The sequence below is a fragment of the Petromyzon marinus genome, unplaced genomic scaffold, assembly GCF_048934315.1.
Source record: "Petromyzon marinus isolate PM22_M1 ecotype Great Lakes invasive population unplaced genomic scaffold, UKy_Petmar_22M1.pri1.0 PM_G_Scaffold_4, whole genome shotgun sequence".
Classification (NCBI taxonomy): domain Eukaryota; kingdom Metazoa; phylum Chordata; class Hyperoartia; order Petromyzontiformes; family Petromyzontidae; genus Petromyzon; species Petromyzon marinus.
In genome coordinates, this window is record NW_027422983.1 from 2,877,720 (window position 1) to 2,889,686 (window position 11,967).

Consider the following 11,967-nt stretch of genomic DNA (forward strand, 5'->3'; position numbering starts at 1 on the left):
GTGGAAACATCGCAACGACCGAGTGAATAATCTATCGTTTTTAAGAGTGTTCATAATTTTCTCTGTAATGTTGTGCTGGGGCTGTACTTCTAACCGCATAAATTACCAACTGACCCATTAACAAGGATTCATTCTTGGTACCTCACCACGGAGCGCCGCTCGCGGGGTTGAAGAGCGGGTTCAACCGGTTCCCTGTCAGGGGTCTGGCCACAATCAATTAAAAGATTGGCCCGAGATAAGGATCTCAAAAGGAAACATCGCCACCCATTGAGTCGCGTTGAGAAGTTGATTAGGAATACTTGAGTCGTTCGTTAATATTTGTCTTTCTGCATAATCTTGCCGGTATCCACGAATGAAATAACGAATTCAGACGCATATTTGTGCCTCCAAGAATAATACTGGTTGGAGTGCCCTGTCAACGAGTAGCATTGCATAATAATCAGTCATCCTATTGTTAACAACGTGACAATAATTGCATTAAGGGCCGCGCATGATCAGTGACCGAATGCTGTTTTGTGTGACAATTCAAGTAACGAAGCATTGCGGCCATCGAGTGGTGTCGATAAGGCAATTAGAAGTATTCCAGTCGAACGCTTTAAATTCATAATCGTTATGAATCAATGAACGAACATCAACGTGGTACTGTGCTGACGATTTCAAGCATAATAACTTCGCATATCAGAATGTATTAAGGATTGGATACGAATCAAAGACCAAGTGCCGTGTTGTGTAACAATTCAAGCATACGAGTTTGCATATTATAAAGTTAAGGTTTGATAGAATAGTTCGCATGTTTTTAATCTCTCTCTCTCAACAACCGATCGATTGCGTTACGCGTCGGGAATTAACCACAGGTGCCGCTATCGAGGTGAAACAACGCAATCGTGATGGTATCGTGTTAACGCTGTGTTGAAATTCCAAAATCCCGAGATTGAGTTTTTCATATTATCCAAAAATTAAAGTTAGCTAGAAATAAAATTGATTAAAGCAGAAGGTTTGTGTGTGATTCTTCCTGAAATTCTGCATAATATTGTTCTGCGTATGAGATCTGAATCCTGGGGACCTATCATAAGCACACAATCACCACACATAATCCATAACACACATAATTCGTAATGTTCAATCGAGAGTAATCGTATCCTTATCGATAATACGGAATTAAAGAGCAGAGTCGAATCGACTCTCTCTCATTCACGCTCACAACGCCTGCGTCACTGCATACGATTAATTGCGTCATTCCAATTCATAACACAATCCTCGTCACCGAGGCTCGACCTGATAATCCATAACGACCGGCATTATCCTAACCACGCCCACTCGCATAAATTAATACGATTATCTCTCGAATCAGCATAATTTATGCGCATAATTACACCAATTAACATAATTTCGGATAAATTATGCAAATCTCAAATTTCATTTAATTTTCATTATTTTCATCAATTTTCATAACACCTATATATACAACAACAGTGTGATTAACATAGGTGTACACAGACACACAGTGTTACTATTATGATAGGCTCATCTTGCCTTAGCAGTAGCGTGACATCAGACGCTGAGTTTGTATTGTATTTTTCTCAAGCAGCTTTGATTTAGCCCAGCTAATTGACCCCGCGGTGTGAAAGTGGTAACTCTACATGTGTGGCTTGCCAGAGGCAGTCTTCACTGCAGTGAGCATTGGTGATGATACCACACTGATGAGTCTGATCAATGACTAAATGGGCCTAGAGTTACCCATCTCTGTATTGGTGATGATACCACACTGATGAGTCTGATCAATGACTACATGGGCCTAGTTACCCATCTCTGTATTGGTGATGATACCACACTGATGAGTCTGATCAATCACTAAATGGGCTTAGAGTTAACCATCTCTGTATTGGTGATAATACCACACTGATGAGTCTGATCAATGACTACATGGGCCTAGAGTTACCCATCTCTGTATTGGTGATGATACCACACTGATGAGTCTGATCAATGACTAAATGGGCCTAGAGTTACCCATCTCTGTATTGGTGATGATACCACACTGATGAGTCTGATCAATGACTACATGGGCCTAGTTACCCATCTCTGTATTGGTGATGATACCACACTGATGAGTCTGATCAATCACTAAATGGGCTTAGAGTTAACCATCTCTGTATTGGTGATAATACCACACTGATGAGTCTGATCAATGACTACATGGGCCTAGAGTTACCCATCTCTGTATTGGTGATGATACCACACTGATGAGTCTGATCAATGACTAAATGGGCCTAGAGTTACCCATCTCTGTATTGGTGATGATACCACACTGATGAGTCTGATCAATGACTAAATGGACCTAGAGTTACCCATCTCTGTATTGGTGATGATACCACACTGATGAGTCTGATCAATGACTACATGGGCCTAGAGTTACCCATCTCTGTATTGGTGATGATACCACACTGATGAGTCTGATCAATGACTAAATGGGCCTAGTTACCCATCTCTGTATTGGTGATGATACCACACTGATGAGTCTGATCAATCACTAAATGGGCTTAGAGTTACCCATCTCTGTATTGGTGATAATACCACACTGATGAGTCTGATCAATGACTACATGGGCCTAGAGTTACCCATCTCTGTATTGGTGATGATACCACACTGATGAATCTGATCAATCACTAAATGGGCTTAGAGTTACCCATCTCTGTATTGGTGATGATACCATACTGATGAGTCTGATCAATGACTACATGGGCCTAGAGTTACCCATCTCTGTATTGGTGATGATACCACACTGATGAGTCTGATCAATGACTACATGGGCCTAGTTACCCATCTCTGTATTGGTGATGATACCACACTGATGAGTCTGAGCAATCACTAAATGGGCTTAGAGTTAACCATCTCTGTATTGGTGATAATACCACACTGACGAGTCTGATCAATGACTACATGGGCCTAGAGTTACCCATCTCTGTATTGGTGATGATACCACACTGATGAGTCTGATCAATGACTAAATGGGCCTAGAGTTACCCATCTCTGTATTGGTGATGATACCACACTGATGAGTCTGATCAATGACTACATGGGCCTAGAGTTACCCATCTCTGTATTGGTGATGATACCACACTGATGAGTCTGATCAATGACTACATGGGCCTAGTTACCCATCTCTGTATTGGTGATGATACCACACTGATGAGTCTGATCAATCACTTAATGGGCTTAGAGTTACCCATCTCTGTATTGGTGATAATACCACACTGATGAGTCTGATCAATGACTACATGGGCCTAGAGTTACCCATCTCTGTATTGGTGATGATACCACACTGATGAGTCTGATCAATGACTAAATGGGCCTAGAGTTACCCATCTCTGTATTGGTGCTACCTGACAGTCGGTCAGATTTGCTCAGATTTATTTTGACAGTGACCAAAGGTAAGAGAACCACAATGCACTGCTTAAGAAGAAACCGTTGGTGTTTATTCGCAAGTAAAACATGATTTTACAACCTGCGCTGTTATGATCGGATTTTTTCGTCAATTGCAGGTTTAACTAGTCTTTGATGGTGATATTAAAGGAATTACCAACACTGGATCAGGACCACAAATACGAATATCATGCCATGATCGTTTGAGCAGGAAGACAGTTTTATCAGTAACACAATTTTCTCTAGATTAATAGTCTAAAACAATGAATGATTCCCTTGTCTCACATGCAAGAGATAATTCTGAATCTAAATGCTGTCACCCAGTCACACACAGGATTAAATGTGCCCATTTAAAGTGTACATAATTATCCACAATGAAATTACAGCATTACACCTGTCCGTAGCAGCATCTTTCACATGTCGATGTAGAAAACTGCGAACCTGACTTTGCCATCCCTACAATTTCACGTAATTTAATTAATACACATTCTTTCTGAGAGATGCATAAGTGACAAGGTCGCAATATATAAAAACAAGTAGCAGAGAGTTCGCACTGTTTAATGGAAGTGTCTGGGTGGCTTTGGGCTAACACTATGCCCCGCAACAGAGACATGAGATTGGTACAAATTCCACGCATGGTTATTTTTTTCTCCTCAATTCTTTTAACGGCTAAACAGATGGCACATTATGTTCAGTGTATTTGGTAATGTTGTTCAGTGTAGCGCAGTGATAAAAGTGTCCAACCTATAACCAGATAGTCGCCAGTTCAATTCGCACACAGAGGTGGATTCTACAATTATTCCAGTTTAACACGTAGGCTTTCGCGACCAATTATTCCTCCGGGATTGACGCAGTAAGTACCGCTTTGTGGAACGGCAACGATCGCTTCACAGACATGTCCTTAAAAAATACCTTCATTGGCTGAGAAACTCCCGTGAAAATAAGCATCAACCAATGCTCACTTAGGCTTGAAGACAATTCTTACTATGTCTCTTTGGCCATTTGAATTCATGGCCAAACATAAAATGGCCAGAGCGGAGCCGGGCCCCAACAGCGTGGCTTTTAACTGCAGGCCGACCCACTATTTGTCGGCGTTCGGCTGGCCTCTTGACCAGCGGAAGTCGGTTTGCGATATTCGTGGGATTGCGTGCAGCACGACACCTCATTAATTGAAATTTGCAACCGTCACGAAGATTCTGCGACGCTTTCGTTGCCGGTAATCTACAGCCCCCTTGAACACCCCCCACCCCCCCAGCTTGCCGACCAAAGCTCTGACGAGCTGAGCTTTGACCGACAACTCGCTCCGCGTTCTGCATTCCTGAAATCAGTGCCCTGCCGAAAACGCAACATCAAGCGCCGCACAGCCCGCCGATATATCTGTTGTGCGGCTCGATGGCCAGGTTCCTGCTGACACGCGGCTTGCGCGGCCAAATCGTGGTCATCCCAAATGTTGCCAAGGGTCTCTTTGCTGAACGGCGGCGGCAGCGGCGGCGACGACGACTCCATCTCCTGACCCACCTCCACAGGTGGCGTCTGCACCGACTTGGGCACCAGATGCTTGGCCGGCACGAGGCAGCGTGGGGGGGGGGGCACGGCGTGGGGGGCACGGCGTGGGGGGCACGGCGTGGGGGGCATGGCGTGGGCACTCAGTGCTTCTGCTCCTCCTGCTGCTGCTGTGGCTGCTGCTGCTGCATCATTTGTTGCTGCTGTTGCTGCTGCTGTGACTGCTGCTGCTGCTGTGGCTGCTGCTGCTATTGCTGTTGTTGCTGTTGCTGTTGTTGCTGTTGCTGTTGTTGCTGTTGTTGCTACTGTTGCTGCTGCTGCTGTTGCTGCTGTTGCTGCTGTTGCTGCTGCTGTGGCTGCTGCTGTTGCTGCTGCTGTTGCTGCTGTTGCTGTGGCTGCTGTAGTGGCTGTGGGTGCTGCTGCTGCTGTTGAGTTGACTGGTGACGAGGCACACGTGGTATGGCTGAGGCTGAGTGGGAGGGCTGCTCAGAGTGGACAGCAGGATTTTCCTGAAGCTCCATGACCTGCTTCCTGTTGAAGTTGTATTTACTGAAGAGTTCGAACACAGGGGGAGGACGTAGAGTTAGAACAGACACACAGGTCCATGCCTGTGGGTCTCATCATGTTAGGTTCAAGCCCATCTTGACACACACAGGTCCATGCCTGTGTGTCTAATCATGTTAGGTTCAAGCCCATCTTGACACACACAGGTCCATGCCTGTGTGTCTAATCATGTTAGGTTTAAGCCCATCTTGACACACACAGGTCCATGCCTGTGGGTCTAATCATGTTAGGTTCAAGCCCATCTTGACACACACAGGTCCATGCCTGTGGGTCTAATCATGTTAGGTTCAAGCCCATCTTGACACACACAGGTCCATGCCTGTGTGTCTAATCATGTTAGGTTCAAGCCCATCTTGACACACACAGGTCCATGCCTGTGGGTCTAATCATGTTAGGTTCAAGCCCATCTTGACACACACAGGTCCATGCCTGTGTGTCTAATCATGTTAGGTTCAAGCCCATCTTGACACACACAGGTCCATGCCTGTGGGTCTAATCATGTTAGGTTCAAGCCCATCTTGACACACACAGGTCCATGCCTGTGTGTCTAATCATGTTAGGTTCAAGCCCATCTTGACACACACAGGTCCATGCCTGTGTGTCTAATCATGTTAGGTTCAAGCCCATCTTGACGCACACAGGTCCATGCCTGTGGGTCTAATCATGTTAGGTTCAAGCCCATCTTGACACACACAGGTCCATGCCTGTGTGTCTAATCATATTAGGTTCAAGCCCATCTTGACACACACAGGTCCATGCCTGTGTGTCTAATCATGTTAGGTTCAAGCCATCTTGTAATCCTTGAACCCAATATCACACCGTACCCTTGACAGCAATATAATAATTTGACATCAATAAAAACACATGGGATGTACTGCAGTAATTAACACCACTGCATAGTACTGTCGTTTGTAGTAGTTTGTCCTCAATATAGCATAAGTGGAAAAAACCCTGGGGCAAAATCTGAAAAGCATACTTCCCAATCTCTAAAAATTAAGAGTGTGCAACTTAATGTTGTTAAGTTTAAATAACGGTTGCTAAGCACAGGCCCAAAATGCTAAGAAGCCAGCAACAGCACCGTAAGAATGTCTACTCGTTTAGCGTTCATCTGCTTATTTAATTCAGCAAGGTGATGAGAAACCTCAACCATAAGGGCCCATCTACCAATGAGTCACAAGGCACCATGGGTAATGCTGGGGCCCCTCACCGAGTCTCAGGGCATCCGTGATGGACTAGGACGTGAAATTCGCACGCACAGGAATCCACATATCAGCTTCATTTAGTCGTCATGGATATTGTTTAAAATATTTGCCATCTGTTGCACAATGGCATACTCGTTGGTTTTTTTAGTAGTCTCTCGTCATGCCAACTTGACAACAGTATTTGTCCTCTGGAGATACTGGCCTCCACCGTGTGAATGTTGAATCGACATGACTACCTTGGTCCCACCGACATTGCTCAGTTGATCTGGGAGACACTTTCACCTTCCTGTGACTAACAGTTAATCTTAAAGCAGTGATGGTTTGGGCAGCAGTGATGGTTTGGGCAGCGATGCATAACCTGTATTCAATTTCCCTTGGGTAAATTCGGCTTTAACGGGTAACCGGTATGGTTTGTAAACATAAATTGTGGAGAGAAAAGAGCACGTTGCTGCCTCGTGAGCCACAACTCAGCCTTAATAGGTCTCTTAAACGGTCACTTAGGAGAGCTTTGTGTTGTTTGTCGTGCAAATCACCAAATCAGCTGCTCCGCGCATGGCAGGATCATCTCCCAGGCAAGGCCAGTGAAGTGTTGCATGTACAGAGTCCACGCAGAGGGCAGCTTCACTTCTATACGGGCCAATGCTATGCTTGCAGCCGCCACCACGGATGGACGGAAACTCAGGAATACGTAGTCTGCATACACACAAACAAAGACAATAACCCTCCGTTTAGCCTTAACAGACTGTTGGGGGCAAGTGCTGCTAGCGAGTAGCAGCACCTATGAAGGTCGGCACGACACACGAGGGGGTGGGCGGTCAGCACCACGCCCGGCCGCCTTTGTCTCCCCAGTGCTGGTGATGTTTACACACCGCATTGAGTTACTCATTTGAGGCCGAGTCGACCTAGGGGAGGCCCAGGACCGGTTCAGATAATCGTCACCGGTGATAGCCGTGAGCGGGCGTTGGACCAGGGTGTCCAGGGTCGTAGCTGCAGCGTAGCGCTAACCGCTACGCCACCTCTACCCTGCACACAGGAATGACAGGCAGGCACACAGACGCTTAAACGCACAAGCACCCAGTGAATGAGGAACGTTGGGCCAACGGCACCCTGAACATTTGAACAAACATTCCGACGTTGGACAAAAATATATATATTCGGTGACGTTTCAGGCACTGCCCCTTCTGTCGCCGGTCACCTTAGCGCTGCAAGGCCGGTGCCTACGAAGCGCTCCTCTACAGCTCTGCGAGCACCTTGCAGGGCGAGCTGAAGGAAGTGGGCCGTGTACTTGATGGTGTACGCGTGCCGGTAGGACGAGCCTCCAGCCGGGGCGTCCTCACGCCGCGACAGCCACAGGAAGTGGTCCACGAAGTGCGCCGCTGTGGGCGTGCACAGGTTCCAGTCGAGTGTACGCAGCAGCAGGAACTGTGCAGGGGGGAGGCAGATGGGAGAGTGGGCTGGCACGGCACAGCTGCCACCACTCCGTGAAGCATTCAGTCCGCCATGCTGCTGCGTGTTGCCTGGAGGGTTTATTTGGTGCATGGCTCGCAAAACAGTTCAAATGTCTGGTCAAGGAGTCAACTCGGCCCTTCGTCTGCACGGGTAAATGCAATGACCATCATATTAAATTTCGATTTGAAGCTTTCGTGACTTGCAAGGATTCATCTTCTTTGGTTCTTTTGGTAAAGTCACGTAGAATGAGAATAAAATAATAAATTGATAAAATAACACAATAATATTCTCATTATTGTGTTATTTTATTTTATCAAGTTATTATTTTATTCTCATTCTACGTGACTTTACCGAAAGAACCAAAGAAGACCATCATATTCTTTTGGGTCTGTCGGTAAAGCCACGTAGATTTGAAAAATTAATAAAAAATATCACGACGTTTCCATCGCATCGCAAGCAAATCGTCACGGGGTGATTGTTTTATGGAGAGACTGAGCCCCACCATAGGATGGGAGAATTTCCTGCACTTGTTCCAGTGCCATACAAATAAATGAGCACCACTCCACGTTCATTCGTCAGGTCTGCTGTGGTAATGTTATTCTGCAGCTTTTGCCTTCCTGTTATCTAGTAAAAAGACACGCTTCTATATTCAAATTCGGGCTGTACATTCAAATTGTCTACAGAATAATTAGTTGGCATGAAACAGAGATGATGTGTTCATATTCTTTGGGTCTTTGACGTTTCGATCACAACAAAAGCAATCACCTGAGGACGACTGCTTGTGTTGCCATCGAAACGTCGAGATTTTTAAAATTATTTTTCTATCTACGTTACTTTACCGACAGACCCAAAGAGTAAGATTGTAAAGTAACAAGACAAAACAATTGGTTTCTTGAATCAAATCGCGACCTTGAATCATGACAATGCACGGAACGGTTCTGGGGTGAAACATTGCATGCCAAATTAATATGGGCATGCAGCTACCTCCGTCTGCTGCAATTCCTCCTTGGACAGACTCAGCCCTTGCTTGGTCATCACCTCCAGCCGGTTCACCCAGTCCAGTCGCGGCACCTGCTCACCCATCTCCTCGAACTTGGCTGCGCAGGGTGTCAGGGACACGCATGCCGACGGTGAACAAGCGACCAAGCGTGCGAGCGAGAGATGAGCGAGTGATCGGGTGGGTGGGTGGGTCACGTGAGCGATTGACCGACCTGCTATAATGAGGTAGCAGATTGAGCAGGTGTAGAGGCAGCGGACGGTGATGTTGTGGCGGTCCATGAACACGTCTAACATCGGGATGGCCAGGTGGTGCGTGGCCACACCCAGCTGCAGCTGCTCGCTCAGAGTTGCCAGGAGGTCGACGAAGTGGCGACGGAGGTGCAGCTGGGGCGAGCGTGCGCAAAACCGAGGCAGTGACAGCTCCTGCGAGGGGGAAAAAACAGAGGACACGGGGTTGGGAGAGCAGTTGGGACGCTGTAGAGTTGGGTCAAGAGGTCAAGAGGTGTTTTTAAACGATAATAGATTATTCTGGGGGTCTAAGGAGGCGACGTGCCCGGTTACGGTGGGCCACAGCAGTTAATTTTCGCCGTCACGCAAACCAAGAGTGACAAAAGCCACGGGCCAAATTGTCTCCCTGTTCAAGCGAGTGAAAGATGGCGAAGAACTCATTCGGTAGTCCTCAGCCTATGATGAAAAAAAACCATAAGGTGTGGAGATCCGTACCTCCAAAGCACAGCCACTTTTATTCTTCCACAAGGTACCATATCGCTCGTGTTATAGTCCCCGGAGAGATAGGGGGCCGGGTCGACCCGCTGGCCAGGATTAAACTTGCAACTTTCCCACTGCGAGTCGAGCACTCAAACGTACGTGCCGTGTAAATCAGTTCGTGGGATTTGCGTCTGCGTGTAGGAGGCCTATTAATGAGACAGGCGGATACCTTCTCTCGAAGGACGCGGTAGACGTCGTCTGCCAACTCGCCTTGCCACCACTCGCTTCTGTCCATGTCTTGGTTAGTCGCTCGCGCCTCGTGCTCAGGAGTTTATTACTTGGGCAGGCACGTGCTGGGTACACACAAGTGTTCACGTGTGGAGTTTATTACTTGGACAGGCACGTGCTGGGTACACACAAGTGGAGTTTATTACTCGGACAGGCACGTGCTGGGTACACACAAGTGTTCACGAGTGGAGTGTATTACTTGGACAGGCACGTGCTGGGTACACACAAGTGGAGTTTATTACTCGGACAGGCACGTGCTGGGTACACACAAGTGTTCACGAGTGGAGTTTATTACTCGGACAGGCACGTGCTGGGTACACACAAGTGTTCACGAGTGGAGTTTATTACTCAGACAGGCACGTGCTGGGTTCACACAAGTGTTCACGAGTGGAGTTTATTACTCGGACAGGCACGTGCTGGGTACACACAAGTGTTAACGAGTGGAGTTTATTACTCGGACAGGCACGTGCTGGGTTCACACAAGTGTTCACGAGTGGAGTTTATTACTTGGACAGGCACGTGCTGGGCGCACACAAGTGTTAACGAGTGGAGTTTATTACTTGGACAGGCACGTGCTGGGTACACACAAGTGTTAACGAGTGGAGTTTATTACTTGGACAGGCACGTGCTGGGTACACACACAAGTGTTAACGAGTGGAGTTTATTACTCGGACAGGCACGTGCTGGGTTCACACAAGTGTTCACGAGTGGAGTTTATTACTCGGACAGGCACGTGCTGGGTTCACACAAGTGTTCACGAGTGGAGTTTATTACTCGGACAGGCACGTGCTGGGTACACACAAGTGGAGTTTATTACTTGGGCAGGCACGTGCTGGGTACACACAAGTGTTCACAAGTGGAGTTTATTACTCGGACAGGCACGTGCTGGGTGCACACAAGTGGTCACGTGACAGATTTGACGTCACAGCTCACTTGCCGTGCAAAAAATAAATACATTATTGAGCCCCCCCCCCTAAAAAAATATACAAAAGTGTATTTTCATAATTTGTGCATGGTGTACAGTCTGGAAAGTACCCACATGGCAAATTTCCAGTTTGTTGCATGTGGAGAAGTACAGACAACACACACAATCACAACTTTGCCTTTCATATATATGGAGATTACCACAGGTTACGCCACGGGCACTTCGTGCTCAACAGAGCATTAAGAATAAAGGCAGAATTTTCACAACACTTGGAAAAGAAACTACATTTGCAATTTTCTGCAAAAAAAAATGAACACATTTTCCCATGTGTAAAAAATAAATGCAATTTGTTATTGACACGTGTGCAAACTTCATAATGCATTTGCTTGAGCAACACCGATTACATTATTGACGAAATCTTAAAAGTGCTCATGCTAAACCGGCTTCCAAACGTCTCAAGCTCACACCCTACCCCCCGCTATGCATGTGGAATAATGTAAAAAATGTGTCCCGTTATGATGAAAAATAAAACAAAGTCTTACCAAACACTGTCCATTATTACACGGCGGGAAGGGAAATCGTTCAAGTAACAAACCGTGATTGTTTAAACGCCTCAATATGTCACGATATAGTCTAAATACAGCAAGTCTCAAGTCTTTCACGGTAACTACGGACGGAGCGGGCAGCACGCAGCCACGTGGGAGTCGTCACGTGACGCAGCCGCCGACTCCCAGGACTCTCCACGCCCCCGGAAGTGCTGCTGAGCGCCGGAAGCCGGAGGTGACGCGTCATCCGTGAGCCAGAGACTCCTGATTGGATGAGGTGTGGGCGTGGCCGCACCCGAGGGGGAGGCGACGGCCAGGGGATAAAGGGGGGGAGGGAAAGACCCACACAGACCCATAGAGACCC

General features: G+C 46.9%; 1 protein-coding gene and 1 long non-coding RNA gene across 2 annotated transcripts; both read right to left on the reverse strand.

Moving 5' to 3' along the window:
- Nucleotides 1-3,622: 3,622 nt before the first annotated feature.
- LOC142916533 (uncharacterized) lies at nucleotides 3,623-7,370 on the reverse strand. Its single transcript, XR_012936535.1, has 2 exons — nucleotides 7,223-7,370; nucleotides 3,623-5,472 (listed from the first exon to the last, which is right to left on the reverse strand). It is a non-coding gene; the product is annotated as an uncharacterized LOC142916533 (long non-coding RNA).
- Nucleotides 7,371-7,865: 495 nt separating this feature from the next.
- Nucleotides 7,866-9,901, reverse strand: LOC142916562 (cyclin-J-like). Its single transcript, XM_076061683.1, has 4 exons — nucleotides 9,872-9,901; nucleotides 9,350-9,560; nucleotides 9,123-9,235; nucleotides 7,866-8,111 (listed from the first exon to the last, which is right to left on the reverse strand). The coding sequence occupies exons 1-4, from the start codon at nucleotides 9,899-9,901 to the stop codon at nucleotides 7,881-7,883; spliced, it is 585 nt and encodes a 194-aa protein (XP_075917798.1). The 3' UTR covers nucleotides 7,866-7,880.
- Between the last annotated feature and the right edge of the window lie 2,066 nt (nucleotides 9,902-11,967).

What these genes read in the sequence shown, in the direction of transcription:
- LOC142916562 (XM_076061683.1), bottom strand. Translation starts at nt 9,901, where the DNA reads ATGGTACCTTGTGGAAGAATAAAAGTGGCT. An exon ending in GTGGAAGAATAAAAGTGGCT is followed by an intron (nt 9,561 to 9,871) that starts GTGCTTTGGAGG and finishes TCCCCCTCGCAG; the next exon opens with GAGCTGTCACTGCCTCGGTT. An exon ending in CTGCTACCTCATTATAGCAG is followed by an intron (nt 9,236 to 9,349) that starts GTCGGTCAATCG and finishes CACCCTGCGCAG; the next exon opens with CCAAGTTCGAGGAGATGGGT.